Below are 27,234 nucleotides of genomic sequence, written 5' to 3' on the forward strand. Positions count from 1 at the left end.
TTGTCTATAATATATTCACACCAGCCTATTTGTACTGCCCTACCTATTTTGAAAACAAATCATCAAGGATATAAAAATGCACAAACTTAGTCATTTCATCCATTAACCTGAATGTCACCTGAACTTGTCAACTTGTCGGTGTTTCAGATAAAAAGAGAGTTTCATTAGCAACACTGTCACCGTATTTGCTTGGGCCAGTCTGTTTTCAAGCAACAGATATGTAGTTCACCCTCGTTGTAAATCTTGATAATTCTGTAAAATTTTTATTTACATCTCTTTGAACATGTATATACACAAGAGTTCTTCCTTTTTATTTATTCAAGTTGTTTTAGAAATGATAAGACTAGACACTGTAAATATTGGATACGGATGACACATTAGACTTCTGTTTGAGTTGAAAACCCAATAATTCAAGTGTTAGGGACTCCTTGGCAACAGTCATTTTTTAGAAATTATATGTCAATGAATGAAATGAAAGTTTTATGCATTTTTATATCCTTGATGCTTTTTGTTTTTAAACTTTGTAGGGGCACAAATAAATGAGAATATATGCAAAAACTATAGCATCATAAATATTGTCTAACTCCCTTTTGTGGCCTCACTGTCATGTAGATGCTTATTTAAGAGAATGAACTTTACTTTCTTTGTAAATAACATTTTGGTCTTATAATTCATGAAATCTGTTAAAGGTTGCAACTGAACACATGTCAGATGTGCAGCAAGATAAAAAATAACCTCTTTTACTTGCCACTGAACCACACTTGGCACAATCAGAAGGTTGTCGCATGGGAAAACAAGCTATGAGATTAAGGTTAATTACTTACTGGAAGAATCAGACCTCTGCTTGGCAACAAAAATGTAGACATATTCAAGACTCTGTCAAAAGGATTGTCAACTTGAAAACTGTGTGTTGCCATACCAAACTTGTATATGGTAAATGGGTAACCTATGGGTCATTTTAGGTCCTGTATAATTATAAATGGGCAGGTACTCTTGGTACCTGTTGACAGCATTATTAAACAGCCCCAGTTAAGGAAGTACCCCCAATTTAAGCCTTCCTCTTTCCTTTCTATGGCTAGATGAGGTCTCCAGAAAGGCCCAGGCACGAAATTTACAGGACTCGCTTCCTCTTCTGCCATGAGTACTTCTTCCAATATTGCCCAGCGATGCTTGGCTAGCCATTTGTTGTTGTTTTTTTTAGGTCTGGTAGAGTATAATGTCCATAATAAAGGAAGGATACTGGCTTTATTTCCATTCTCTTCTGGCAGGGACAACATTCTTTCCCACCAATCAAAAAGTGACATTATGCAAAGGGTGCAGTAGAGAGGGTGTTGCACAACCAGTTTGGGGCCTTCAGTTCCCAGATTATCCTGGTATCCAAAAACCTTCAGATGATTCTAAATCTTTATGTTATAAAATTTCTTCATGAGGAAACAATACAGATGGAGAACACAGCTTCGGTCAGGAACACCACAAGGCCCTGCAACTTCATAGATTTTCAAGATACACACTATCACATTCCAGTTTTTTTTCCTGATACGAATGACCTCTGGTTTTGCCCAGAAACAGGAGCTTGTCGTTTTGTGCCATTCAGTGTAGCTCCACACCCAGAGCCTTTATCACAATAAAGGGAGTAGTCCTATCCCACCTAATTAGTATGCATGGATCTAATTATCAAACTCATCCAAGAGAAGATCTATTTGATACAAGTACATATTTCAAGTCAGATCCTCATCTGATCAGATATGTGCATGATCACCTCATTAACATGAGGTCACTGGCAATTCCTATTCTCCAGTTTGACTACTTTTTGAACCATAATGGCCTCTTAGTATCTCAAACATGGGAATTATCTTGCTGCTGGTCCATAGTGACCTAGCATTCCAAACCTTGAGAAGTCGGAGCTTGTTTCATTTATATTCATGAAGATGAATTTCCACACCCTCTGGACACAAATTTTGTCCCTTTTGTAAGTGCTGCAGGTCCAGACCTTATCAACTCAGTTACATCTATCCCTACTGGGGACCTTGATCTTGATGGCAGACCTGGTTCCCATAGGAAGACTGCACTTGTGCACTCGAGTTGCTCTTCCTAGCAAACTGGATATCACATGGATCCCCTGACAGCTTCGATTTTTGTAGTTCAAAGGAGTTAGCATAATGCTTTTTTTTTTATAGAAAAGGTTGTTTTCTGTTAAGTGGCAATTGTGAGTCAGTGAGGAAAAAGTTTTATTACTTCATTTTTGCAATAGGTGGTAATCTTAAATTTGATTCCTGTCCAAGGAGATTAGCTGATTTTTTTCCAATAAGATTTTTCAATACTAGCTGTGCTGAAAGGTAATTTTTTTCATACATGGGCCCTGGGCATGTGACTTTTTTTTAAAAAGTCACAAACCTGGACTCTCATTCAATCAACTCTAACTGCAGTTCAGAGTAAAAGGGCTCAGATTTTTTAATATTTATAACATTGCATTGAAATTGCTGTACCTTAAATTTGAAAAACAATAAACAAAAATCTTATTAAATTGACTTGTGATTATTTGCTTCTCAACAATATTTGGCATAAAGCAGTGTTTCTCCAGGTCCTGATGTCAACCATTGTCCACTCACTTCATTGCTCAAAGTATTATTCAGACATGGACCCTGGGCAGATCTTACAAAAAATCACTTGCCATGACTTAGAAACTACTTGTTCAAGAAGGTTAGAAAAATTAATGACAGCCATGAACTAATTTTGTTTTCTAAAGGCTGTGAAGTTCACTCTATATCTTGATCAATGTTGAAAATATAAATGAATTTGAAAATGCTTTCTTTTCATAAATATCCATCAGTAAAAATATTAGCTCTAAGTTCATAATTGGTTCACATCATAGTTCTGTGGATGTGTCAGAATTAAGTTAACACTCTGTATCAATACAAGGAGCAAGTACCAACTCTTTGAACTAAATTGATTTAAATATAATGTAATAATCTTAGTTCTTTAAGGGTGAAAACACATTGTTTTGGGAGCTTTTATGAATTGCTGATCCCCTAGCTTAGCATAACTGTGCAACAATCCCATAGGTACTGCTTGATTTATTTAGCTAACAGTGCATTATAAAGTCTATGTGAACAACTTATTTATTGTTTATGCTGAAAAGTGCAAATTATGGGCGACCAGTGAACTATAGAGAACAGAAATAGTACTGTTCCCCACACACAAAGTTTATAGCTTTTCACTTAGTTAACCAGCTGATTATCATAATGTGGAGGGATTTACAGATGGGGCCCAGAAGGGAGCTGAGTATTAATAATTTACCATTGTCTTTCAAGAACTTCATGATAATAATGCCACATGTGAAGGGCAGGCTTTTGTTTCTTTCAGGCAAATCAGTCATTATTTTGACGGGCCAAATGAGCAACTTGCTTATAACATGAAAGAGACCCAGTGTTGATTTAGAGGCACCCGAGGTATCGGGTTGTTGGAGTTTTTTGTAGTTCTATCAGCAGTTTTATTGTAGCAATATTTTCATTTTACAGACATTTTAAATTATTTTTTGAGGACCTAGTATGTTGAATAAAATTGCAATTTGAACACAAGATATCAATAGCAAGAAAGTTTCTACTTAAATTTTTTCTTCAGCTTACAGTTTATTAATTGTAATTGCAAAATGCTGGCATTAATTTCAAGCCCTATCAAAAATGAGTGGCAGGTATTTTTTGCAATCATTTAGTGGGAAAGTTTTAAAATGTTATAAGTATGGGTTGTGTGACATCAAAACCCAGTAACTCTGTCATGATGATGCAATAAGCCATACCAAGGTGCTGACTGACTGCTTTACAGCATTAAAAACATAATGTGTTTAACTCCCCAATATAAATGCAGTCATGTTATTCTTTTATTAGTGTAGACCTTTCTTGTCTTGATTTGTCTAATTCCAAGGGCCTGAGCCCCATTTGGTAGAAAAATTCTTGGTTGTTGAAATTAAGTGTAGATGTGTTTAAGTGCATGTTCTTATTCCTTCAATAGGTCCATAATTGATTGTAAGTTTGTAAGTTTTCAGGGCTCGTGAAATTGAGACAACCTATATTTGGAACCTGTATTTGATTGTATGCCTTGATAGTATTGACATTTGAAGGATAAACATTGTTTTTATGCCATTCCTACAGGTGACGATGATATTGATCCCGGAATAGAAGAACGTTTAAAGCAACAGCAAAGAGATGCACAAAGACGTGAAAATACACTGGTTCACCGTTTAACGACAAAAGAACAAGAGCTTCAGGACTACATGGTATGTTCATGGATCTGTACAGTTTGTCAATTCTGTTTTCATTTATTTACTGTGTTTTAAATATGGCCATTTACATCTCAGACCTAGGCCAGTGTGTTTCAGAGACTGAAAATTCCACAAGCATGAGGTTCGGAACCCAAATTTTTAGCTTATCTTGCAGATTAGCTTAAGGGATGGCCATGTGTTGATGTGTTGTATGTTCATCCATGAACAATTGTTGACCACTCTGGAGTCTGTATTTCTGATCCAGTTTTATTCAGACTTTGAATATGATCTTGTATCATCAAAATGGCAGAAAAATTGAATAATGAGAGATCACATGCATGGTAATGAGGTGATCATGCATCTGGTTGGCTGAGCTTGTTACCACTCTGGAGGCCATATATTCTAATCTGATTGGCTGAGCTTGTTACCACTCTAGAGGCCATATATTCTAATCTGGTTGGCTGAGCTTGTTACCACTCTGGAGGCCACATATCTATCTGATCCATTTTGGCTCAGGCTTGGAACATATACTGGACCAGTTCAGTATTGAGTGGGATCCGTGTATACAAATTAGGTGATCTTGATGGAGTTTAATAATGAGTGAGATCCATGCATACTAATTACGTGATCTTGCATGCTAAGTAGGTGACCTTACATCAGATTGGCTGGGCTTGTGTATCCTCAAGATCTTGGATGGATTTGAACAAAATCAATAAAATAATGGTGTAATCCTGGATGAGATTCAGTGCATCTGTTACAGCTCTGGAAGCAATATTTGTGATCCAGTTTTGATCTAAAACTATATGCTTATATCAAGATCGGGGATCTTCAATAATTTGCAAGATTTATGCATATTTATAAGGTATACTTTAATGTGATTGGCTAAGCTTATTTCCACTCAGGAAGCCATAATTTGGTCTGATTTTGATCAAACTTGGAACATGTGCTAACTTAATACAGCCCCTAATCTTTAGAAGCTCTGTGTGCTTTGCAATATTAGATAACAAATAAAAACAGTGCAGTGACAAGATTACAAAAAACAAACACCATGAAATTACAAAACATGGTGAAAATAATTAAGGAATTAAATGTTATTAAGTCTTCAAGTCTGTTCTTCTAGTCAAAACAGGTGAGATTTAGAAATTGGTGAGTTTTAAGAGCACTCTTGAATGAGATTGCTATGTCCTTGTGTCTAAGATCTATGGGCAATGCGTTCCATGTAGCTTGACCTTGGCAAGTAAAAGAACTTCTGTATGACTTCATTTTAATAGTGGGAACAATGAGAATGCAAGTGTAAGTAGAGGAGCCTACGATTCCAAATGGGTGTAGACATCGAAGAGGTTAAAAAAGAATATTGGACGGCAGCCAGTCAGTAAAATGATGCATAGTGAAAAGATATTGTTTGGTTCTGGATCAAATAGGTTGCCGTTGAAGGTTACAGAGCAGGGTGGGTGTGCTCAGTTCTGTGTAACGGAAGGATGATACGAGTAGCCTTGTTTTGAACTGTTTGAAGTTATGTAGTAGATACTGAGATGAACCCTATAGAAGTGAATTACAATAGTCCAGTCTTGTAAGTACTAAGGAACACGCATGTTTTTTGTGGCAGCAACGAAAAGAAAATTGGAAATGGTGTTTATGTTTTCTCAGCTCCATATATGCAGCCTTGCATATGTTCTTTACATGTTGGTGTAATGTAGTGTACTGTTAAGAGTGACATGTAGGTTTTGTACATTCTGGGTAAATTTAATGTTGGTGTTGCTGATACTTATTGTCTGAGGTAAAGGATGTGAATTAAAAAGTCTTTATGTTGTGATCAGAATGGCTTCAGTTTTATCATCATTCATCTCCAGCTTGTTACATCTCAACCATGACTTTACATCAAAAGTGCACCTCTCTACACCTTGGATGTTAGCCGTTAACTTCAGCTGGATAGCTAGATCTTTTGTATATTTGAGTGTCATCATTGTACAATTGATGAGACGCCTGATGTTGATCTGTGGCTGAGTGTACAGAATGAAGAGAATGGGGCCAAGAACAGAGCCTTGTGGAACACCAAAACATATCTCTACTGGGCTGGAATGTTTTCCATTTACAGACACAGTTTGTATCTTGCTAGGTCTTGAACCATAGTAAGGCATAGATCTTAGGCAGTTTTAAATGTCAGTGGGATCCCCACTATTAATGAGGTGTTCCTGCATTGGCTAAGTTCCACTTCTTATAATCAAGATCTTGATGACTCCGATTGTGAACAGGATTCTGTTCATATTAATTATGCTTTTATAAAGTGTTTTTTATCAGGATCTAAATAATAGGAAGTTTTGGAGATGGTTTACAGAGGGTATGATCTTCCATGCTTAATGAAATAGTTAACTGTCAAGTTATGCTGGTCAGGTGAACTTGGACCTCTCATTTACCTTTGGACATATTATTAATTTCCCCAAATAGTCTGATGAACTTGTTTGAACCATTATAGGAATTTTTAACCATGTGGATGAAGATATAGGTAGAAAGAGACCTGACACTGCATGATCAGAGAATATGTATTTACCATTATAGCCAAGTACTTCATGAAAAATATCAACTGTAATACATGCTTTGGCGTACTTTTATGAAATATTGTGACACAGATGTCATAAGACAAGACCTAGTAAATTTAGTCCAAAATTCCAAGACCCAGGGATCAAGGTAAAAAAACAAAAGGGCTTTCATTCCTAGAATGTTTAGATTTTATGCATTTTCAGACTGAATATGATTGGAGCATATTATGTCACCTGTACATATGTCTCAGATTTTTGTTTAGGTCAGTTTTCAGACACATTTCTACATTAAGATAAGAATAGAAGGGTGCCAAGGAGGGCAGCATCTCAGGACACTTTGCATGTTTTACCAGATAACCCATCATGAAAAGATTGGGTTTTTTTAACAACAAAAAAGTATTAAAGAAAAAAAATGTATAGTAAGATTATTTTGATTATTGGGTGGGGGGCAGCAGGGGCGGTTGTGTCTGAGGTACAACTTTATACTAGCACTGTGCCACATTATGGTGTATTGTAACAACTTAGGCTTCATTATATGTGACCTTAAAAATCTTCCTTGCAAAATGTGCAGTAAGTGAGCTAGTAAGGGGTCATGGAAATTGTTCTCATGCCTTCAGTACAACATTTACCTTTTTTATTCCTTCAACTTTAACATGATGGATTCAGTTTGTGCTGGAAGTGTGTTGCAACTGTAATACACATATGTAAAGAACTGATTTAATTAATGTTTTGTCTGGTTTGCCCAAGTGAAAGAACAACATGCCACTTGCTTTGGTGTGCATGTCCATCTGCTGTATGTCTGTCCACATCCATGATTAACCTCAAGGTTGAAAGGGATTTGGGGTTTATGTTTTTTTGGCAAAGACTGCTTTAGAGAGGGAAAGGCATACATGGTCATTGAGATAGGGAAAAATCGTACATTGTCATTGTGAGAGGGAAAGACATAACATGTTCCTTGTGAGAGGGAAAGGTATACATGGTCACTGAGATAGGGAAAGGCATGCATGGTCCTTGTGATAGGGAAAGGTATACATGGTCATTGAGAGAGGGAAAGACATGGTCATTGAGAGATGGAAAGGCATACATGGTCCTTGTGAGAGGGAAAGACATAAATGGTCCTTTATAGCAATGTTGGTGACTGCAAGTTGTCTGTGAGAATGCTTTGGTTTAGTATAGCTCTTCGTTATTATGCTAATGACAGTGTTGCATATTGAGGAATATTTCTGTAATTTAGGAACTGAAAATCTGGAGCAATCGTTAATACTTGTTGGCTTTCATTTCATTTGTCTGAACAAGTAGATTAGTCTAACAAGCAGATTCATCGAGACTAATAATATAAACAAGTAGATTTGTCTAGACCATAATAATGTAACAAGTGTTCTGTTCATGAAAAATCGTAAATGATGGCGGACATAACAGTGATTTTGATGACGATAAGAGCAAAAATGAGGAGTTTCTCAGGTTTGATCTAACAAATATTGAGCAAGCAGAGAAAAGATATGTTCGTCGGTTGGATAGTTTGTGAGATTTAGGTTCGGATATAGAACTCTGAGACTGAATCACCAAAAGATGAGGGTGATGATAGGGCTGATGACATATTTCTAAAAATGTTGCACATAATTTTGTAAATATTGTATAAATAAGTTGTGAAAGACTTGGACAAATAGGGAAAAAAAATACATCACTGTGTAGACAAATTCATTTGGAATAATTGTTGAAAGTTTCGTGGATTTGTATTGGTTATAAGACGAGAAATTAAGGTAAGAGTGAATGCACATGCATGATGTTTGCAAAATTTTCCAAACAGGTAAAAACTCTTTGGGGCACAAGCAGCTAGACACAGCTTAGTGCTGCTGGGGCATAGCAGCAGTGATACTGATAGTGCTGGGGTTGAATGAGTTACATTTTGTTTGACTCTTGGTTGATTACGATGAGGAAAAAGTTTGTTATGGAGCAAATCAAAGCTTCAGTACACAAGTGGATTAACCTTGTTACACGTTTGCTGGTATTGATTGTAGTTCAGGGACTTGCTAGTATTGGCACTGGTTGTATTTAACTCGCCATTTGCAAATAGTATATTTCCACATGCATAAATGGGATCTACCTGGTCAGTTTGTGGGTTATTTTTGTAGTTCTGCATTTGAACTAAAACCCAGACATGTATTAATATAAAGTGCACACACACACAAACCAGTTCTTCTTGATTTAAAAAAAAAATGAGCATTATAAATTCCTGCTCACCACGTTCTTGATCCCAGTATTTCTCAGTTGAGGGAAGCGGCAGTTAAACATGCCTAGAACAGTAAAGATTTCTTGAAGCATTCCAGTAACTCTGTTCAATGTCTTTATCCACTTCATTTATTTTGTTAATTCAGCCAAAAAGACAATCAGTGTACCTATGGGGGGGGGGGACAATGCACCTCCAAAGTGGAGAGTTCCTAACATTGACAAAAGGAGCAAATGTACATGTGATGGAAACAGTTTATAATGAAGTCATTGTGCAGTTGAGATTAAACATCAAAATATTTATTGAAATAATTTCATAATCACAAAGTTCAGGTATTTAGTCCAGTCTTCATTAACCAGGAGATAATGTGATCATTTTGAAAGTAGACAATTATCATCTATGCTCCATAGGAACTTGATAAACCACTTGGTGGCAGGATATGCCAGTCATGCAAGAGTTGGACTGTTGTCATTTCATTTTAAAAACAAATACGGAATTTCAGTTTTGCACATCCCAGCATACCTTTGACTAGGTTGGGATTAGAATTTTCCATGTAACTAATAAATTTTGACCTGAAAAATATGAACGTGTGCAGTTATTTACTGTGTCAGATAAAGGCTCCACTGTGGAATTTTCCATTCTGGGTCTGGTGTCTATTCAGGGCATAACCCATTATTATATTGCTTTCATAATTCTACTTTATTAACTGTATTGGTTCCTTTCAAACCAATAAAAGTTGGGGGTACCAGTGCTTATTTATGAATTTCTTGGTGTTACTTTAAGAAATGTAGTCTTATTCAACCTAAAAATACTTTGAAACTAGTGAACATCAAGGCAAAATCAAGCAAAAAGACACTGGCTGCTTAATTTGAATTGTTTTTATTGATATGAATTGGCATCTGAAAAGTTTGATAACAGGTGACAATTGGTAATGTCCTGCAACCTCACATACACAGCTCAGGATAAAAGTTTTACATTTCTGGACATAATTTTTTCACAGTTACATTGATCATCTAGAACTTCATTTGCCTGAGGAAGTAATGCTAAGGGAAGGCGTGGGTTGGATATGGAATGAAATAACTGAGACAGTGTAGGTATTGTGCTACTTTGCTACACATGAGATATAGTAATAGAAGAAAAGCGTCCATTCCAGGCAAAGAAAGATTCTAATGCAGAAAATGTACTTGTTTTAGTTTTTATTTGCAGAATCAAATCCAGGAAATGAAGCAGGCCCAAACTCAAGGCACAGCACAGCTGCGATCTATGCTTCTGGAGCCAGCAGTCAACCTCGTGATCCAGAGAATGACTAAGGAACTGGAGGACACACATGAGAAACTGAAACAAACTCAAAATGAACTAAGCGCCTGGAAGTTCACCCCGGACAGGTGTGCATATTCGCTGAGCACTTTGGTAACTTTGGTAACATAGTCCATCTGACTATTAAGCAAGACTATAATTGGCCGAGCACACCAAACACTGCAGCTTTCATGCCTGCAAGCCAGAACTATGACATAAATGGCTGGCTGCCTGCTGACTTTTCTGTGCTACCAACACAAAGACAGTCGGTGAAGCAACCGGTCATCCGACCAGCCGAGATAAAAGACAGTCTGAGTCAATAAGTATCTGGCTTCGTGTGCACTTCCATGTGTGTCACACTGACATTGGGGAGAGAGGAAAAAGTCACCCAAGCAATGCCTCTGTGCTTTCATTGTCCTCTGTTTTGTGATCATTTTAAACTTTTATTTATTACTTCATACTTGCATCAAATACAGGGCCAGACCTTTGGAAGAAAACATTGTTATTATCAAGAAACTGAACTTGTCTTGGAACATTGATATTAATTGACTAGATCCTACTGGTTGTACAGGTTACCAATTGAAAGAATCATTTTCATACCTGGCACTATATAAATCAAACATTGCTCCAGGTTTTCAGATAGAATATTATTATTTAAGGAATGCACAGAGAACTGGTGACTTTTGATCTGACTAGTAACTTTGCCTTAAGATAAACATGGACAAGTTTTGACACCGTGGTAAGTTACAATGCCTTTGTCTCGAGTTTCTTGATAGTCATAAATAGTTATCATTAGTGCATGCCCTTCACTTAAGCATTTTCAAATTTGTTATTTTTCTGGAAGGTATGATTTGTTGGTCAATTTCAAAAGAAAAATATCCCAGTGAAAATTAATACAGATTTGTATACACCTACCATACAGTGGGGTGTAATATCTTGTGATGTTGTCCATCCAGTTTCCAAACAATAACTTGTATTATCCACCATCCACCAAACTTTGTGGATGGCTTACACTTGGGGAAGTAAGAAACTCAGTTTCAGGGTCAGACAGTCAAAGGTCAAGATCACTGAGTGGAAAAAAGAAAAAGTTACCACACCATAACTTTGAGTTCACACTCTGGTTGCCAGATTATGTGGATTGCTTGCACTTAAGGTAACGCAGATGATATCAGTCAAGATTACTGTGAAAGAATAAAAAAGAAATGGTTTTTGCACAGTATCATTAACATTAGTTCTATATTGCTGCCTAGACCAAGTTTTGGGGATGGATTGCACTTGGGATAATGATAAAGCCTGTCCATTCATTGGGGTCAAAAGGTCAGTAGTTCAAGTAAGTGAAATAAGAAAAATGGAACTCATTCAGTAACATTAGATCTCTATCAAAGGCCTTGACCAAGAAGTCTGTTGACTTTGGGATCTAAAGGTCAGTGGTCAGCGCCACTGTGACTGAGAGAGGGAAGGTAGTTTCAACTTGATAAAAAAAATTCTGATTAGATGACTACTAAACACAGGTACTATTGGTTTTCTAATGGAAATTTTTTCTCCTCAATAACTGATATTTAAATAGAAGAGAATTTTTGTCTTGTCATTTTATTATGACACGAGTAATTATATCTTTTCACTGGGCTTACTTTTATTGAAGTCCATTAAGACTTGTTGAGAAATGGAGCATTTTCATGTCATTTTGGAGGTGTTGAATGTTCTTGTTGTTACCATAATGTCAGAAATTAAATTATTTGCTCTTTTCACAAGCACATGCCAAATGAAACCAGTCCTTTATATGCGTATTAGTTGGTATGAGTGTATTGAACCCCAAATGGTCAATAAGGGAAGACTGGACACAAATAAGGAACAGTATCCATCTGATCAAGTAGACACCTGCATTTTTTTTTCTGTCAAATTTTATTTGGCAAACCTGCATAAGTTGTGTTTTTGTTGGGTTGATCTTTATCACTCACAGCTGCTGATGAGTGTAGTCTTAAGAATGGTGTTTTTCATCAGTTAGAATTGTGCGTGAATGACATGAATTCATCATAGTTGGTGGTCGAACTTCATGCTTCATGACATCAGCTATTTTTCAAAAGATTCAGGATGGAAGTAATTTGGCTTTGACTAGTATGTATAATGTTAAATGTATATATAGACTTCAGCTGTATGCAAGAGCTTGTGACTGTTTCATGTATGAATACATGTACAAGCCTTACAGAAAACACAATGAGTGAGCGTACTGGCATCCTTCCAGTTCTTTTCATCGAATGTTCATGATTCTCTTAGTTGCATGTGCTTTCAAAGTTAAAGCAGCAAAAATCTGCTAAAGCTGTAAACACCATTATTCAAAATCAGAACATGGTTTACAGTGTGAGGGAGGCATATGCTGAATTTTGATTGGTTGCATCAGGAGACCAGTAAAGGGAAATAATAATCTATAATTATTTTGTTAGATACTCTTTTTTTGGACAAGTTTATAATGTATCCGCATTTTAAAAAATTAGCAGTAATTATCAAATGCACTTATTCCTTCGGTAATGTTGACATTAAGGTTGTTTTGAGATCCACTAGATTGGGAAAATTTAGATACCTGTTGATAGAATTTAAGGTGATCATTGGTGCCTCTTGAAATGATGATCACTGCAAAGATATTGGGTATAAAAACTTTCAATGAAGTGCATATTGAAATGATCACTACAAAGATATTGGGTATAAAAACTTTCAACGAAGTGCATATTGAAATGATGATCACTACAAAGATATTGGGTATAAAAACTTTCAATGAAGTGCATATTGAAATGATCACTACAAAGATATTGGGTATAAAAACTTTCAACGAAGTGCATTTTCAAATGTTCACTACAAAGATATTGGGTATAAAAACTTTCAACGAAGTGCATATTGAAATGATGATCACTACAAAGATATTGGATATAAAAACTTTCAACGAAGTGCATCTTGAAATGATCACTATAAAGATATTGTGTATAAAACTTTCAACGAAGTGGATATTGAAATGATCACTACAAAGATATTGGGTATAAAAACTTTCAAGGAAGTGCATTTTCAAATGATCACTACAAAGATATTGTGTATAGAACTTTCAACAAAGTGCATTTTGAAATGATGATCACTACAAAGATATTGGGTATAAAAACTTTCAACGAAGTGCATCTTGAAATGATGATCACTACAAAGATACTAGGTATAAAAACTTTCAACGAAGTGCATCTTGAAATGATGATCACTATAAAGATATTGGGTATAAAAACTTTCAACGAAGTGCATCTTGAAATGATGATCACTACAAAGATACTGTGTATAAAAACTTTCAACAAAGTGCATCTTGAAATGATGGTCACTACAAAGATATTGGGTATAAAACTTACAACGAAGTGCATCTTGAAATGATGATCACTACAAAGATATTGGGTATAAAAACTTTCAGTGAAGTGCATTTTGAAATGATCACTATAAAGATATTGTGTATAAAACTTTCAATGAAGTGCATATTGAAATGATCACTACAAAGATATTGTGTATAAAACTTTCAACGAAGTGCATTTTGAAATGATGATCACTACAAAGATACTGTGTATAAAACTTTCAACGAAGTGCATATTGAAATGATGATCACTACAAAGATATTGGGTATAAAAACTTTCAATGAAGTGCATCTTGAAATGATCACTACAAAGATACTGGGTATAAAAACTTGCAACGAAGTGCATCTTGAAATGATGATCACTACAAAGATATTGGGTATAAAAACTTTCATTTTACAACAGACTAAAAGGCAAATTATATGCAATAGAATGATCTCGGAGGTAGTGTCTTTGGGGTAAAGAGCTGTTTTAATAATGAAGTTGTATGAGAGTCCATTTTGAAACTCGAAATAATGTTTATATTATTATTGAAAACTGGAAGTACACCACTGTTGTTCCAAACATTGCATTAAGACTGCAAGGTTGGGAATTTTTCAGATTTGTTTGCAATTTCATATTATTGATGACTTTGCAAATAAATTAAAAAATACTTGAGAATTTTGTCTGCTAAAATATGATACTTTTGACAGGGTTTGATGGCAGAGTTGTCCCTCGTCCATTTGTTAAGAAAGGGTGCTGATTGCATGTTAAGAAATTTCAAGGACGGAAAAGTCTAAAGTGAGGGCACCCTCCTTACTAGAGAGGTCATTTTAATCACTGGTGCATTTAAGTATTTAAGTTGATATTTAGTGAATATAATGGGTAAATAATGTCAAGTTGATGCCCAAAGTGCATATGTATAATGTTGCCATGGGCAGTGTATTAAAGCTCTGTAGATTTACATCAGAGAAGCCTTTGAAAAGACCAGGGTGCAGTTCCTCCTTGAAACAGTCTAGGGACAACAGTGGGCTGTGATTGTAGCACTTGAGAAAGAAAATGCAATATTTGTGCAGTCAGTGCAAACCATAGGCAAAACTTGACTATGTTCTCTTTTGTATGTACCTTTATACAATAATATTTTTCCTGCTTTCTCACGAATAAGCACAAGCAAAAATACCTCCTCTTCAGTGCAATGATACAAGCTCTTGTACATCAATGGAAGTAACAACTTTTTATAGGGAAGAAATTTTTTGGAAGGGAAAATCTGATTTGCTTATTCATTTGGCAGGAAATGTCATGCTGAGTCAACCTTCACACAAGATTATGCTCGGGCTTACAAAGATTTGTTAAGCAGGTTTATATTATTCATGAGAAACAAGGAAATGCTATCACAAGCCGCCGAAGATGAAAAGAAACCAGAGTGGATTTTCACCATTTGGCTTGCAGCAATGTATTTGTGCAAGATAAGGGTGATTGAAAACTCACTTCCAAAGTAAAGTCAGTCTGCACAAAGATGAAGATGATAGAACTGAGGTGGTAAAGTCTAGACTTGTGTTAATGCTTAGCGGCAAAAGTTATTAACAAACAGTGATCAGTGTAGAAAACCAATACTAACTTTTGCTTGCTTATTCAGTAGCCCATCAATACAGACTTAAGCTGCCTGATATTAGATATGTATTGTAGCACCTTTTGCCAGCCTAAAACCAACAAGTGTAATATCGAACTCCTAGATGCTTGTCTTGTATTCACAAAACTCCTCAATTGAGTGCACACAAGTGTTGCACATTGAAAGCAGGATCATGGATTTCAAGCAGTTTTTATCAAGTCCCCAAACTTAACTTGTGCTCATTTTTTCTTTTCAGTGACAGGTTCTTTTTAAAGGCACCTCCTATTTTTAGTTCAGTGGTCACAGACAAGAAGAGCTACTGGGATGACCTGTTGTCTGTTGTCTCTCTATCATCCATCATTGGGCACTTTGGTCCCCTTAAACAGCAATTGCAATCAAATTTTACACACACTTTCATCCATGGTATAATTGGTCCTAAATGTAATGATGCTGCATGAACATTAAGTATGGTCACAATAGCAGCCATCTTAAACATCATAGGATGCTTAGTTGGTCATAATTAAAAAAGGTTGTCACAACTGGTACCATCTTGAACATGTTCTTGCTACTCCTAGATGGATGATCATCTCAACATAGGGTATTCATTAAAAGACTTTTTTTGTTGTCTTTTGGTCCTAAATGGAGATGGCGTAAATTGAACATCCTACATGCCAGGAAAAAAAAATTAGCGTCCATTTGGTCCAATATGAAAATGGTGCTGATCATCATCCATTATGATCACAGTTGGGGTCATCTTGAAAATCTTGTTATCATTACTCTCCTAAATGGAAAGTCATAAAGATACCTGATGATGTTTGTTGATCCTAAATGAAAAAGGCTCTGATCTTGCATGCAATATAATGGCAATTTGGATACTCTTTTTATTGCTACTTCAGCAGAGTCAAAGGTCATATTAACATAGGACTTTCAGTGGTCATATTAACATGGGATTTTCAATGGTCATATTAACATGGGATTTTCAATGGTCTTATTAACATGGGATTTTCAGTGGTCTTATTAACATGGGATTTTCAATGGTCATATTAACATGGTGTTTTCATTGGTCTTATTAACATCGGATTTTCATTGGTCATATTAACATGGGATTTTCAGTGGTCTTATTAAATTGGGATTTTCAATGGTCATATTATCATGGTGTTTTCATTGGTCTTATTAACATGGGATTTTCATTGGTCATATTAACAAGGGATTTTCAAAAGTCTTATTAAAATGGGAATTTCAATGGTCGTTTTAACATGCGATTTTCAATGGTCTTATTAACATGGGAGTTTCGCTAAAAAGACTTTGTATCTTTTCTAGTTGGTAATAAATAAAAAATGATGTCAATCTGATATTTAATATGACCATCATGGGGTCTATATTGATAAAGTTATTTTTGCTATACTTACAGGACTCACATTAATAATTTAGTTCTCATAGTAAACCAATGCAAACACAATTATGTTAAAAATTCAATAACTGCAACTTTCTGAGTGCTCATGATCAAACATATATGTATTAGTATAGATGCATACTGGATGAGAGCTTCTGTGTAGAGAAAAGGATATGAGCCGTGACATTTTATGGACCCACAAGTGTTTGAAACGTGCTTTCAATTCTGCTCCAAAGCGTCAGTTGCTAATTTCATTAATAAGTGTTCCTAGCTCAGTACTATTACAGGACTGAAATTCCATCAATAAAATAATGTTTCAATTTTTTTTTTCAGTTACAATTTAGATAAGCTCTAAAAAGAATCTTTTTACTAAAATCTAACTTTAATTATCAACCAATCCTGGCCAGCCAATCCCATATATACTCTATTTTATTTTCATCCATTTCCAGGCTGGCTGATTCCCATTTTTCCATGTCAGTACCATGTGTCCTATATCCACCCTTGATTTCCTTTACTGACCTAGGAATAGTATAGTTCAATGCATAAGTAAGCAATGTGTGTAGTTCTTCTTGTCAAAGTTTGCATTAGTGAATATGAAATTATATTGCAAGTTCATGTTCACCAATAAAGCAATGGTGCATTTCAGGCAACATTAAGTATTTGAGCTTTATTAAGCAAATCGGAAAAATATTAAACTAAAGCTGTCTAATCAAGAGTCACCTTTTGTACTATCACCGTTTATCTCCCTTCAAATTAAGATTGAAATATATTACCAGCCTTGTCATTATATAATTAATGAGTTAAAGGTCACAGTGACCATCTATATGCACATGTATTATTACAGAAAAAGATATTAAAATGACAGAAATTACCCAAAATTCCCCCCAGAACAAATAATTTAAAACTAATGTAAGGTAGGCATAAATCCATTAAAATACGCAATATGAAGTTTCAAAAGATTCACTGAATGAAATTAGTAGGATGCAAAGTCATTTGGGGTCATCATCGCTAAGCATGGTGGTAGAAACCTAAGTGATCATATCTGAAGCATTATGTTTAAAAACAGTTAGGAAATGTCATATTGCTTACTGTAATTACTCTATAAATGGTAAATTGTATAAACCTTTTATATGTGATTGCAGATATTTACTAATGTGCAAAACACTCCACCCAGCAGTCAAATCTACATGCTGCACCCACCCACCCCCTTCTTAGCAACAGTTGATATATCTAAATATGCATTTAATATCCGACTGAAAGACAATCTGTGGTTTATTAAAAGTATTAATTTGGCTTGTTATCCACAAATATAACCATATGATTGTATTTATAATAAAGTTAATTGCAAATGCATATGTGGGTGACTATATTGCTGTAGCTCTCTGTAGGAAATGCACTACTAATTCAGTTCTCATAGCAAACACCATGATAATAAAGATTCAATAACTGTAAATTTCTGAGTGCTCATGATCAAACCTATATTTATCAGTATAGATGAAACCTTGATGTCAGCTGTGTAGAAAAAAGGATATGAGATGTCGCATGTTCTGGACCTACATGTGTTTGGACCATGTGCTTTCAATTCCACACCAAAGAGTCCGGTGCTAATTTCATTAATGAGTGTTCAGAGTTCAAGACTATTAACAAGATTGAAACTCCATCCATAAAACAATGTCTTTTATCTTCAGTTGCAACTATAATAAGCACTCAAAAGATGCTTTTTACTAAAACCTAACTTTAATTATCAACCAATCCTGGCCAGCCCAATCCATATATACTCTATTTTATCTTCACCCATTTCCATATTGGTTCCCATTTTTCCATACATTTAGTACCGTATGTCCTTAAACAAAAAGTCATATTGACCTGGTGTTTTCACCAAAGAGACTAAATGTGATTTCAAGTTGGTCCTAAATAAAATTATTGCCAGTATTGACCACCATGGTGTTCATCTGGGGAATCTTGATACTGCTCCTCTTGAATGAGTGGCTATATTAACATGGAGTTTTCACAAGAAGACATTTTATGACGTCCAGTTCTTTCTAAATGAAAATGGTGTTAACCTTAAATCCAGTGTGGCTGTCACGATGGCCATCTTGAAAATGGTGTGTATATTCCTCTGGAATTCATATTGACCTTGAATTTTCACTAAAAGAATGATGTATTGGTGTACCTAAATTAAATTGGTGCCAATTATACATCCACAGTGGCCAAATGAAAAACCTTGTTGTTGCCTACAAATATCAATGTGTTTTCATACTCAGCAGGTACAAAGAAAAAGAGTCTTGTCATGGATTCCTGAAAATTATTTTCATCTGTTGGAGTGTTAGTCCTACCAAAGTGTCAGTCCTATCAACTTTCAGAACGCCATTAATTTCCCTTTGAAACAAAATATTTGGCAATTTAAATATTTTGGGATTGTAGGCTCCCAGATTATTGTGCACAGTCGACATTTTCATGGTTGAATTATTGACAAAAGGATTACATTTTTGTGGTGAAAACCGTTCAGAAATAGATAGTTTGGCATTTAATGAATTATGAGTTTCATAAAAAAAAAAATTCAGACCAAAATAGGAATTGTTATAATAAACAAATGAGTGAACCAAGTTTAATGTCAATCACACAATGTTTTTCCAAATTTTTTTAGAGCCTCCAAAAGGATGTTGACAGGGTAACAATAAAAATCCAATAGTAATAACCCCAAGTCAAAATTCATGAATTACCAACAAGTGTACAAACTGTTCGCTTCTATCCATCATATCCAACTATAATACTTTTTAAAACGTAGGAGAATTTAAATACTTGAAAGTATATTTTTAAAAACTAAAAACGTACTGTTTTATGGACATTTTAAATAGTCCTGGTAGATATTTGTTTTGCTGAGGTATTTTCTGCATTAAGACACCCATCCCATCCTATAAACAATCTGAGTAAAATCTGATATCACTGTTCTAGGGGAAGACCTGACAGTGACCGTTTAGGGGCCATGTTCTGCTGACCATTGAATTAGCCTTTGGAAATGCAGCTTTCAGAAATGTGAAAGTGAATCAAATCACTCGGCACACATTTATGCTCCTTAGCCACACTGCTTAGTCTCCAAATGTGAAAGTATAAACCTCCATCTGATTGGCTGATAAATTTAGCGATTATGATAACAACATAGGTCTCCAGAACATGACCCCCGAGCCGTCACTGTCAGATCTTCACAAAGGACAGTGAAAGTCTGATTTTAATGATTAGATTTGATAGATCAATTAGTAATCAACCTGAATGTGCATATAGTGTTCTATATATAAATGCCCCTCTCCCATTTAAAGTTTAGAAAGTACCTACCTTTAACTTTGAAGCGTCCAATAATGGAATTCTGTTGAGAAAGCACAGTCTGCAGTTTTTAATGTGTTAAATTTTATGCATAAGGTCTCCAAGGATAAATGAATTAAACACAGCACAATACCTTTTTCAGGTGCCATACAACTTGGCCTTTGCATTTCATCTTCAGACATGTATACTTCAGCTGGAAAACTACCTCAGCACATGTGTTTAGTTTCCAGACCTTGAGAAATGTTGTGGGGGTGGGTATTTGGACCACATCAACAACTAATAACTATTGAGATTCAAGATGGCCATTATCGCTTAACTGGCTTGAATCAGCTGTTCGGTTTTTTTTGCCGTTTTCATGATATTTGTGCTTGTTGCCTGTCTTCGTCTACGTTATTGTGTTCATTATGCATTTGTTGTTCAGTTCGTATGTGTTTCTTCATCTCCTTGTTTTGGAAACGAGAACAATTAGACCTTTTCTCAGCTGTCTTGCTCCACTGCTACAGCTTTTTTTGTTTTTGAACAAACTGCCATCACATGATACTCGCCAGTCAACCCGTTGATGCTATGATGGACCCTCATTAATTGCTTTTAATGACCACTCCTTGGCTTTCCACACTACATTGTGCTCTAGACTAAACGAACTGGGACTACATTCATCATTACCTAAATGTAAACAGAAGTGAAAAAAGAAACGTTTCAAAGCTGGCCGGCGTAGAACAGGAAGAATTCCAGTTGTCTCCCTTATGCCCTTTCCGGCTCAACAATTTAAAAATTTGACCGTTAATTTAAATAACTTAATTCAAATCCCTATTAATTCATCAACTTTGTCAACTATCCAAGAGATACCTCTGTGTATTGCATTATTCAATGCCCAATCAGTAGGACCACCGGAAAAGTGCACAGAAATAGTTAATTTTATCAACCACCAGAATATTGACGTCTTTCTCCTGACAGAAACATGGCTAAAAACATCAGGCGATGAGCCCAAGTGTGTGGATCTAACACCCACTGGTTACTCCATCAAGTCGTTCCCCCGTAACTCTCGCGGAGATGGAATTGCTGTCATCACAAAGAACTCCATGATCAAATGTCTTAACCACACCACTTTATTCAGTTTTGACCACACATCGTTTGAACTAGTCCAAACCACACTCACACTGGAGCAAAGTTCAGTCCATTATTTCTGCCTATACCGCCCTTCTCCTAGTAGAAAGAAAACAAGCTGACTAAATCTCTCTTTTTGGAGCAGTTTCCGAATCTCCTGGAGTCTGGAAATTCAATAGGTGGCATTCTGATTATTCTTGGAAATTTCAACTTTCTCTTTGACTGTTCCAGAAACCCAAACACATAAAAACTCCTAGATTCCATTAATGTTTTCAACCTCAGTCAGTTAACCAACCCACCCATAAACATGGTCACATTTTAGACTGGTTTCTTCATAGACCTGATGATAACATTCTACGGTCCTCCCTGGTATCCCATGAACTTGCATCAGATCACCTCTGCATTATATGTCATCTTGACGTATCAGTCCCTAACTCTCCACCTTTACCTGCTACTAAGAGAAACCTCCATATGATAAATAGAACCAAATTAATGCACAACATCCAAGCTAACCTAACAACTTGCTTACATCCTACAGCAGAACAACTCAACTGCATGCGTTCATTGCTCGACAAACATGCCTCAGCTACCAAGTGCAGAGTATCAATTCAAGAGTGTTCTCCATGGTATAGCAGTGGTAGGGACCAGCTTCACACTGCTAAAAGAGACTGCCGTAAAGCTGAGAGGCTTTGGCTTTCCACCAGACTCACTATTCATAAGCAGATCTATGAAGCCGCTAAGAGGAATGTCACAAATATAGTCCATGCAGTGAAATCAGCCCACTACACTACTAAGATCATGGAAAGTTCCAGCTGCAAAGAGCTTTTCGAGATTACTAAGAAGCTAATGTCAAGGAACTAATGTACACCACTTCCAACTACCTTCTCTCCAGTCGACCTTCCAGACATGTTTGCAAATTTCTTTCATGACAAAGTACAAACCATTAGAGATAGGCTTGACACTACAATTTCAATTGACTCATCATCACCATACAGTTGGGATACAGAATTTGAGCAGCAACCATTAGCAGCATTTTAACCTGTCTCTATGGATTTTGTATGTACAATCCTGATGAAGACTGCACCAAAGTCATGTGAACTTGATCCAATTCCAACATCACTGCTGCTTAAGTGCTTAGATCCAGTATTGCCTTCACTAACTGATGTTATTAATGCCTCTCTCTCATCAGGGGAATTCCCATCATTTTTCAAAACTGCCATTGTAAAGCCTCTGCTGAAGAAACCAACACTAGACCATAATGATTTAAAGAACTACCGCCCAGTTTCTAATCTCCCATTCATATAAAAAATCTTGGAAAAGGTTGTTCAATCCCAGCTTGTATCTAATCTAAATTCAAACAGTCTTTTTAGCAATGTACAATCTGCATATCGCCCATGCCGCAGTACTGAAACTACTCTTCTAAAAGTAGTTAATGACATTCTCTCTGCTTTGGATAGCGGAAAGAATACAGTCCTCACCCTCCTTGATTTGTCTGCAGCATTTGACACAATAGACCGTGATATATTACTTCACCGTCTCCAGCATGTATTTGGCATTCATGATACAGCCTTACTGTGGTTCAAGTCCTACTTGGTCAACAGGACACAAATTGTGTCTGCAAATGGAATACACTCCAGCCCAGTTGATCTATGATGTGGTGTTCCACAGGGGTGTGTTCTTGGACTTGTTCTCTTCATTCTATACACTCAGCTGCTCTCAAGTGTCATAGATCATCATCCAGTGTCTCACCAATTGTACGCTGATGACGCCCAAATATACAAATCTAGCCACCCAACTGAAGTTGATGCTACCATCCAAGGTGTAGAGAGGAGCATTTCTGATGTGAAATCATGGATGACATGTAACAAGCTGCATACGAATGATGATAAAACTGAGGCCATTCTGATCACAACACAAAGACTTTCTCATTCACTTCCTTTACCTCAAACAATTAATATCAGCAACACCAACATTAAATTAACACAATCAGTACGAAACCTAGGTGTTACCTGGACAGTACTCTCACATTGCACCAACATGTCACGAACATATGCAAAGCTGCATATCTTGAGCTGAGATGCATCAGTTCCATTTGCAAATATCTTTCAGTTGATGCCACTAAAACACTTGTGTGTTCATTAGTACTTTCAAGACTGGACTATTGTAACTCAATTCTGTCTGGATCATCTCAATATCTGTTCCAGAAACTTCAAAAAGTTCAAAACACAGCTGCTCGGATCATACTTAGAGTACCACGATCAGAGCACACCTCCCTGCTGCTCTGTACCGTACACTGGCTATCCATTCGATCCAGAATCAAACACAAAATTTGTTCTCTGTTCTACGTTTCACTGTCGGACTTTAGTCCAACATACCTATCCGACCTCACCCATGTGTACACACCAGCAAGATACTTACACTCCTCTTCCGACAATCATATACTCATTATTCCCACTACAAAAACAAAGTCATATGGACAGCGTTCTTTTGCATACCTGGGCCCGGCAACGTGGAATGAATTGCCCACTGAACTTAGACACAAAGACACAGTGATCCCATTGAAGAGTGCTCTCAAAACTCACTTATTTCGACTGCAAGAACAAACTTAAAGACCTAATGTTTCCTACCTTAAATATTCTCAGCATGCTTTTTATGTTTTCTAATTTCGTGGTGTTTGTTTTTATAATCGTATCATTATATATGTTTTTTATCTTATAGGTGTTGTCTAATGTTGTAAAGCACTTAGAGCTTCTAAAGATTAGGCGCTATACAAAGTCCTCATCATTATTATTATTATTATTATTAATTATTATTGTTATTATTATCATTATTATTATTATTATTATTATTATTATTATTATTATAAAGTACAAGTACCTTAAAGTGAACTTGGAGAGATCAAGGTACAAGAAGTACCCTTTTCAGATATTATGATGCACCTAGTGCATCTTCTCCGAATACAATATTGCAAGTATTTTAAAGATATTTAGTGTATTTATTCAGTGCTTAGCGAACATTTAGAAGAAAGTAAATTAAAAGATAAACTCTCGTTGTTTATTTGTGGGGGAATTTAGAAGATTTATGCGATGATACAAGAGATGTTTGTTTTGCAAAGATGGCTCTCTTGAATATTTTTGGATTTATGTGAAAGTGATTCCTGTCATATAGAGGGCAAATTATCGTGACATGTATTGCAATACAAAATGACTGGAATATCCAGTGTACAGCAGATGAAAAACGTATGGTGAGAAGATGAACAAAGGAAACAAGATTATCTAAATGTTTTCTCTCTACTAGTCATAGACCAGAAGAGCTTGTGGGATGGTCTCTTGTTCATCATTTGACCTTCAGCAATCTGGTTGCACAAATTTGGTATCAGTACTCCTCCCAAACTACGTTGAGGATAGCCATGAAATGGTTTCGATGGTCCTAGATGAAAATGGTACTGCTTTCACATCCAATATGACTGCCATCTTGAAAATCATGTGCTTCCTCCCCCTGAGGGTCATGTCAACATACGGTTTTCACTGAAAGACTTCTTATGCTGTGATGTGTAGTTGGTCCTAAATGAAAATGACGATCTGACATCCAATATGGCAGTCATCTTCAAAATCTTGTTATTACTACTCCTGAATGGATAGTCGTATCAGTTTGTGATCTTATCTTGAATTCCTGGAAATTCCTTTTGCCTAGTAGAGCAACAGTCCTAACAAGCAACTTGTTTTTATTTTGCTTCAGTTAGGTACTATCTAGTATTTTGTTTTTCCATTTGAAATTTTGTCTGTCCCCGGAGTTAGAGAAAAGGGGGAACAGCCTTCTCTGCCCACTGATATTCAAATAGTGCCTTTTAATAAACGTGATCGTGTCTTCATAAAATAAAACCGAACAGTTACTTTGCACCAGATCATTGAATCATTGTGTTATCACAAAACTGAGTTTGCATTCAGGGGTAATTAAAACTTAGAAAACATAGTTCTGGTGGTTGCTGCCTGAACATGAAAAACAAAAATTATTAATAAAAGCTACATAACTATATGTTTGTCTTGTACATGTGTCAAAAAATAGAGAAAGAGCGTTACTGAGATTTTGCATCTATACTTTAAGCTATTTTTTAATTATCATAGTAGTGTTTTTCATTTGACAAATGGTCACAGAATGTCATCCTAGATGCATGTAGGTTCACATGTAATGTTTGAAGATAAATGCCCATGTGTGAACTAATAACCAAGCACAACAGAAGCCATCAACACAGTTTGTTCTTTTCTCACTGTTGTTAATTTCTCCTGCAATCTCTTAACTAAAAGCATAATAGCAATTCTTCTGCATATTTGTTGTTGTTTCCATAATGTTGACAATAAGCAGCGTACTTGGGGTTGAGCGTGGGGTGGAATTAGCATTTTGTTGAATCATACTGTATAGCGAACTAGCTATTCCTTTGTTCGATTCTCATAAAAGAGAAATCGGTGATAGAAGGAAGAATTGGTGAACTAATCAAAACAGGTACATGTAGTGGTATTTATCTGCTTAGTCGTCCATTCCTTGTGTCAGTAATATCACTGACATAAAGATTATTTGTTAAGGAATAAGATGTTTAAGATGGAAGTACATGTAGAGACATCATTCAACCATTTGTTATTAACAATGAGACCTACAGCTTTGAATCATTCAGTTCTCTTCTGTTGAATTATTTTTATGGAAAGTGATAAGATTTAAAATAATTTTCCCTCCAGTCAAGTAGGTTAAATAAAAACAGTTCTGTTTCTTGTGTTTCTTTGAAAGATCTTTCTTTTCAATCATTTCAAATAAAGGCACAAAAAATTTAACAAAGAGAATTATTGAATTTTACAGTGTTAATTAACCATAAATGTATGCTGTACAGGTGACAAATTAGCCAGGTGTTTGTTAACTTTGGTAAATTTCATGACTCTAATTGTTTTGACAATGGTAAGACAAGCTGCACTCTTTGGTAAATATTAGAAGAATAGTTTCGTTATGTTAGGTTGGTCAGTGTTCTTGTATTTATTGTTTTATTCAACTATGTTTCATTCAGCAAGTTTATGATGGCTGCCTGTAAACTAACCAGGGAAAGTTAAATTTTCCCCACCAGTGTGTTCCAAAGTGAAGTGTACTTGTGCACATGTCCAAGTGACACACTTTATCCAATCAGCCACAGTAACTACATGCAAAGCAATAGACCAAAAACAGAAACATGCCAAATACTATTTTTTTAAAATTAGTTCACATGGTTTTGTTGGGGAAGGGGTCTCAATAATCAAACGCACTAACAGGAAACTGTACTTGAATATCTGCATCAAAATAAATATAAGAATTAAATCTCTATTACACTTAGGTTATTGACACACCATTTCCATATCATGTTATTTTTTCGATAATAAAAAAGATTGTTTTTATATTTTCCAATTACAAAAATGAGCAAATAATAAGTGGAGATATCCACTCAGAATATCCTTAATTTGTTGGAAATTAAAATCTCTGAGATTTGACAATTTTCCACATTATCATTTCAGCAATAACTTCAGGTCAATTAATTACAATGATCAAATTTCTTTGAATAAAGTAAAAGCATAAAATTAGTGCTAAAGTTGATAAATCTTTTATAAATATGCATGTACTGAATAAGAATTTTGAAATTATTTTTGAATTGTCAAAATATACGATCGAAATAAAGATAAGTAATTATTGACATCTTGGAGTTTCCATGGGTGATCTTCATTCATCTGCTGTTCAGATGTCAGCCAGCCCCTCCACATTTGAGTTGCCCTCAGCATTTGTAATTTGTAGGTATATATCCCTCAATTGCAGAGCGAACTGGAGGTGATTAAATCCCTCACCCCGACGTGTTGGGTTTCAAAAGCCATACTGTACATATATAATGTGCCAAGCACATCACATTAGGATTATGACCTTAAGTCATTGATTTTATTCTTAGGTTTATTTGTACCATAGATTATTTGTGTTACCCAGATGTGATTTATTTAATATTCCAGAATAATAACACTTAAAGACACTAATCCCATACAAAGTCACTAGTGAAAGCAACTACCACACTTGTGTATTTTAGTTTGGATTTTGTCACGCCTTTGTTAGAATAGATTTGTGGTAGATCACTGGGTTCAAA

The 27,234-nt window shown here is 35.7% G+C and overlaps 1 protein-coding gene across 1 annotated transcript in view; it reads left to right on the forward strand.

Moving 5' to 3' along the window:
• The window catches only part of LOC149785961 (pre-mRNA-splicing regulator WTAP-like), an 85,555-nt gene that overhangs the window by 30,240 nt on the left and 28,081 nt on the right, over window positions 1–27,234 (forward strand). The window contains exons 5-6 of the mRNA XM_089976215.1: window positions 4,149–4,273; window positions 10,229–10,407. Of these exons, the coding sequence (XP_089832341.1) occupies window positions 4,149–4,273; window positions 10,229–10,407 (304 nt within the window). The remainder of the gene's footprint in view (window positions 1–4,148; window positions 4,274–10,228; window positions 10,408–27,234) is intronic.

Source organism: Sinohyriopsis cumingii, chromosome 12 (assembly GCF_028554795.1).
Source record: "Sinohyriopsis cumingii isolate HCF-2022 chromosome 12, ASM2855479v2, whole genome shotgun sequence".
Classification (NCBI taxonomy): Eukaryota; Metazoa; Mollusca; class Bivalvia; order Unionida; family Unionidae; genus Sinohyriopsis; species Sinohyriopsis cumingii.